At 45.7% G+C, this 5,886-nt stretch overlaps 1 protein-coding gene across 1 annotated transcript in view; it reads right to left on the bottom strand.

Moving 5' to 3' along the window:
- Positions 1–1,200: 1,200 nt before the first annotated feature.
- The window catches only part of KDR (kinase insert domain receptor (a type III receptor tyrosine kinase)), a gene marked incomplete at its 3' end in the record, with an annotated part of 29,242 nt that continues 24,556 nt past the window's right edge, over positions 1,201–5,886 (bottom strand). Inside the window, exons 27-30 of the mRNA XM_010158916.1 lie at positions 5,876–5,886; positions 2,422–2,518; positions 2,232–2,320; positions 1,201–1,386 (exon numbers count right to left, since the gene is read on the bottom strand). The exon at positions 5,876–5,886 is cut by the window's right edge and continues 129 nt beyond it. Of these exons, the coding sequence (XP_010157218.1) occupies positions 1,201–1,386; positions 2,232–2,320; positions 2,422–2,518; positions 5,876–5,886 (383 nt within the window). The remainder of the gene's footprint in view (positions 1,387–2,231; positions 2,321–2,421; positions 2,519–5,875) is intronic.

Raw genomic sequence — 5,886 nt, forward strand, 5'->3', positions numbered from 1 at the left:
CCATTATAAAAATACAAAAAAAGGACTCAGTAGAAATAGCTTTACATTTTAAAATCTTGTAGCCTGCACTATGTCTATCAATAGAGCTCTGGGACTACAAGAGCACAGGTAAGAAGTTGTCCAACAATTAGTCACAATCTCACCACTCAGAGAAGATCAGAGCTGCCATGAAACCAGTCACGGGTTCCCTAGACTAGATAAACCGAGATCTCTGCTGGTGCCAACAGGCATGGAGTTTGCAAAGTGGAGGAGTCAGACCTACATCTGAGGGAAGGGGGGGTGAGATGAGAAGGCAGGGTGCCCTTAGGGGACCACAGGGCTCCCTACAGTCCTAAGGTAGATTACACTGCCCTTTCTACCTGTTGTAGAGGCTGCCCCAGTGATTCAAAGCAGAGGGCGTTTTCTGCAGCCGGTCCAGGCTAGCTCAGACGTGGGTAGGTGCCTGGCATGGGCCAAGGGTGCCAGGTAGGATAGGGGGCAGAGTCACCCCGAGGTCACCCCCAGAGGGGATGCCTGCCCTTGGCACCCGTGTCCCATCTCTTGGCTCATTGCTCTGCCTTCTCCCTACTAACCAACCTCACCCGGCGAGTCTTCCAAGGAAATGCAGCAACTTTTTTCTCCACCAAGGAGAGAGCCCATCGCCCCCACCTATATTTAGCCCAGGCTATGTTTAGTCTCAGGCCGTCGGTGAGTGCCAGAGCCTTGAGCTGGAGGTTCCTCTTTTTGTTTGTGGAGGGGCAAGCAAGGGATAACTCTGAGAAACAAGAAGCCAGTGCCGTGCTGTTTCCTTCCTGGAGTCCAGCCACAATGGGGGCAGGAGAAAAAAGAAGAGAGGGCTGTGCTATTATTTCGTACAACTAGAAACAGTTAAGTTGAACGCTGTGCTGTTGCCTTCATCGGGCAGTCGCTTGGCGTGACACCGGGCTCCCAAAGGCCACCACACTGCCTCTGCCACTGGGTCGGCACAGCACCTGCACACCGCAGCCGGGATTTCATGCCCTCAGCCACCAACATCTCCAGAGGGAAGCGCCCCACTGCCTGGCACGGTGCAGTTTCGCTGCCAGATCCTCTTCAGGAAAAATAAATGTCTTTTCTTAGTCTCAGGGACGTGGTCTTTTCTATACACCAAACCTGAATACCGCCAGCCCAGGCAATCAAGGCACATCCCACGGGGACCCAGAGCCGCCGGCTTCGCCCTACAGTGGCGGGGAGGCAAGCGGCGCGGCGCCGTCGTAGGCGAGCCCGTGCGCACACAAGAGTTCAGTCTCCTCGCTGGAGCAGGCAGTGGTGTCCATGTCATCTGAGTGGTACCCGGACTGGTACCCGCTCGTCTGGTTAGAGGTTTCGGACATGACGGACTCGTTACTCTTGCTGGGCACCAGCGTGCTGTGAAAAACGAGTGGAAACAAGAGTGAGAGAGCAGTGGAGACTGTCTTCTGGAGGGCAGGTGGGCGATTCCTGCCCGGCAGCTGCTTTCCATCACAGCAACAACCGAAGCAAAATGCTGCATTTAGCAAAACTGGCTTCAAGCCTTTTCAAACATGCATTTGATTATAAATCAAATGCCCTAACTTCACTGATGCATGCAAAAGAGATTTGATTTTATGACGGTACAAGGAGTTAGATTGCAACCGCAGATGAAACGGAGAGAAAACTTTGAGGCATCACACATTTCAGCCATGGTGCGATTGTAACTGCAGTATACCATTGTTTGCACTGAAGTTGTCCTGGAAAAAATAATTCCTGAGAAGCTCTCAGAGAGCATACGTGAGGCTTCAGCTCCATGAACACCACTGTGCTTCCTGTGAACTGCACAATGAAACCCCTGTACAATGCCCTGAAAATACACCCAGGTACATCCTGAAAATTCAAGAGTCAGCTTTAGAAAAAAAGAAAGAAAGAAAAAAGGAGAACCCTTTGTCATTGCAGATAGGCCTTCACAAATACACCCAATTGTGTGCACCGGCTCAGTTCCTTCGAGGGGTGTTTGATGCTTTTGCAGCTGATAAATTCAAGTCCTTTGGCCGATGCTTCTGACAGTTGCATTACCTCTCCTCTCCTGGTACCAAATGCAGATGACCAGGCACACAGTGCACAGTGTTTCTTTTGTGTTTTTAAAAAATGCAATAAGGAAGGATTCTGCCTTCTAAAATATTTTACAAACCAATTAGTCTTCTGACACACTACAAACAAAAGGTCATATTCAATCCTACGTGCAGGGTGAGCCTTACCTAAAGGGTATTTTCACTTGTTTATCACTCTCTTCCAACGTCTTCAGCTCTTCAGATGCAAGAACCATCCCACTGTCTGTCTGGTTTTCCTGCAAAGGTGTTAGAAATGCATTCAATGGAAAGGGACAAAAAGAAAACCAACCAAAACATCAACAGAAGGAAAAGGCATACAAACAACAGACAAACTCACCTCCTGAACAACTTTTACAGTGGTTACCAGTGGGACATCTTCAAATGTTTTCACACTCACAGGACGGCTTTTTCTTTTGCTACCTTGTCGGTACTGGCTGAAAAGAAAACAAAACAAAGAAAGTTTTGCATCCACTGTCCACAACTTGGCTGCAAACAGCACAGTGATATCAGCATCCTTTTATCTCTGTACAAAGAAGTTAATCTTTTTGTCAAAACATATTATGCAAACCTCAAAATATCCATTTATTGAAAAGGATGAACCGCCTAGAAAGTGGCATGTTTCTGACCTTCTGCTCCTGACAATCATGAACCCTGAGCAAATTCTAAGAAATGGCTTTGAGAAAACAGCTCCTTTCCTCGGTTACACTGGAGGGCTTCACTTCCTGCAAGCTTCGCTTAAAAGTATAATAAACAGAGGAGCCTGGAGCACAGACATGTGTCTCTTCCTTTGGACCGCACTTCTGAGCGCCTGGCTGGACCTAGGACAACAACAGCAGACTGCCGCCTTTACGCCATGGGGATCAGGACAGGGAGTGATGCATCTCTCCTGAAGGCTCCTCTCCAAAAGAAGCCCTCTGGTCAGGATGACATCCATACAAAATATTGGACAAAAAAAAATTTACTTTCATGGAGATACTAATACAGCAAACAAAACAGCTCCCCGCAGCTTTCTGTCTAAGTGGACGTGGAATAAAATGGATGGTGTCCCAGTTAAACAGGACACATTTATGTTCCTAACAGCTCATGAGAAAGCAGCCATGGAGTTCGAAGAGAAGCCTGCACCCACCTGAAGCACAAAGCTTGAGACAATTAAGAGCATTGTTCATCCCATTTCCCCGCTTTGAGCCTGGCTGTGCAGAGCCCTGCCTATCTCCCACAGACATTGATTTGGGAGATTTTACAGGTTCCTTGTGTAGCCTGCTCAGGTGCTCAATCACACTTTAGAATGCTTTTCAAATAAAATTTATCCATATGCCGGGGACACAGAATAATTAATTAACAACCTCTTTCAAGCAACTTTTCATATAGTGAAAACTGTTACTGTGTTCCCTCTCCATTTTCTCCTCTTAGACTAAACAAAACCAGTTCTTTCAGGATCCCTGCACTGACCCTGTCTTCTGTTCCTGTTATTCTCCAATCCACTTCCCATCCAACCCTGCCAGGACCAAAAGCATCTAATGGACAGTCTAGTCCACTCACCCCCCTGGACTATCGGACCTTGAATGATGAGAAGTTCATTCCACAACTTGCCTTCTTAGTCTGAAAGCTCCCTGTGCGCTTGCATTTAATTGTCCACACAGGCACAGAACTGCATGGCCAGGACCAGTTACCAGGGTGCTGAGGACTGGGAATTTCAGCCTCACGATCTGAACAGCCTCCCAGCTACGGGATCCCTGCTTCTGCTCAATCCAGAGAGGAGTCAGCCCACGTTTCCCTCGTGGGCTACAATGAATGAGACCCTCCTGGTTAAGCCAAGCTACTGTGCAAAGCAGACCAGAAAGAATGTGCAGGCAGAGAGGCCACACGTGGAGTCTGACTCCTGCCTGGTGGCGGTAAGGGCTCAGCTGACATCCTGACACTGTTTCCTGACGTGTGTTTCCATTTTGTAATAGATCATCCCATTAAAAATCATCCAAATATGCCCTACAGAGAATCAAAATTCGTCTTCCCTGCTCTTCACCAAAGAAAGAAAAAAGAAACTTGGATTGGCTTGACTTGATTTTTTTCTTGACAAATGCATGCTGGTCATTTGTAGTGACTTCATTTTCTTGTAGGCATTTACCCTTTTTTACCTGGTCGTTTATTCCAGAATCATTCCTAGAATTCAAGTTAATTTGATTTCAGGCTTACTCCTTTTCTGGTTCTTTTTTCTAAAAACGGACATTATCCTTACACTTTCTTAAATCTTCTTTACCTCACCTGACTTTTCTTAATGGTAATCTTTCAAGGTTCAGAAATTGCATATCTATTTCCTAAGCCAAACGTGGCAGATGTTAGGAAGTTCTGCCAATTTAAATTTTCCCCAGCAATCTAAATATTCTTTAATATTCTTTGTGTTTTCCCTTTGCTTACTTCTCCTCCTCCAACTTTGATTTAGAGATTGTATTTGTCAGCCTCTCCCCATAACAAGTACTTTTGAGAAGACTGAAAGAGACATTGCTGAACAGATCAATCTTTTCCGCTACGTGTATAGCAAGATCCATGCCTACAAAATCGTTTTCAGCTACCAGAACAGAAGACTAAAGCCCCAAACCATGTCTGAATCTCCCCAGTTTTCCTCTCCTAGCATGGCTTCCACAAGTGTTTTCTCACAAACCCTGTCACACTGTAAGACAACCAAAGGTTGATGGAAAGGTTTAAGAGGTTGATGGAGAGGTTTTACTTCTGTGAATAACAGGAAATGGGGACTGGGAAAAGTCATATAGGAAGTACTAGAAGCAGAAAATAACTGTGATGTTTTCAGTGTTAAATCATGCTTTTGTGTCATTTAAATATTTATATTTTGGACTGCTCCTCTACTAACACATGGGGTTGAGAGTTCAGCTCTAGGACCATAAGTTCAACTGAAGCATGAAATGCACTGTGCCTACCTAGTCTTTTCCAGGACCACATAAAAATGTGATCCTGCAGTACCCAAAATCATTGGGAACTTTGTCCTTGGTGGATATAATACAAGCAGTGAAACCTGCCAACAGAGTTCATGTCTGCCCTGATGGTTGGATCCATCTCCTTCTATCCTCCTCCTTCTGAGACTGCAGCAAGTGACCCAGGGCTCCAATTTGAATCTTAGGCAGCACAGGATGAGAAAATATCTTTCCCCTTATATCCCATGCCCGAGGTCCTCACAAGGTCCCACATAAGCCCTGCTTAAGCGCTTTAGTACAAATTCTTTACTGGGGAAGTCACCTCTGTCACGATACCCCATGGCACCTACTACTATTGGTCCATCACGGATGCCCCAGCACCCCACCAGAAGCAACAGTAGACAAAATCCAGACACTATTTAGGTCACATTCCCCCGGGATATTGATTCATGACCTATTTACCAACATTTCACTTCAGCGGGGGAAATGCCAAGGAGGCTACTTACTGGCAGGTCTCGTACTATTAATATTTTAAGGAGCTGCAATACAGAAGTTTGAACTCAACTGAACTGGATCAGTAAAACTTTGTATTTGTTCTGTTTCTTAAAGAATAAATAATAAATATTCTTTTGAATGAGAATACCAAATGTTGAAAGAGTAGCAAAAAAACCCAAACAAAAACCCCTAGCATTTGGGGAGGTAAGAAAATAGGTTTTGCCTGCAAAAAGTCTACAGATTCATTCTTATCCCTATGGAGGAGGTTAAATATGGACCAGGCAGCTGAAGCCTCTTCCTTTCATTTTCCCTGCCCCCAGCATGAAAAATCCAGCCCAGAGGCCCCAGTAGGATGTCCACCATATAAAATACCTAATTCCTGC

This window comes from Eurypyga helias, unplaced genomic scaffold (genome assembly GCF_000690775.1).
Source record: "Eurypyga helias isolate BGI_N326 unplaced genomic scaffold, ASM69077v1 scaffold19479, whole genome shotgun sequence".
NCBI classification, from domain to species: domain Eukaryota; kingdom Metazoa; phylum Chordata; class Aves; order Eurypygiformes; family Eurypygidae; genus Eurypyga; species Eurypyga helias.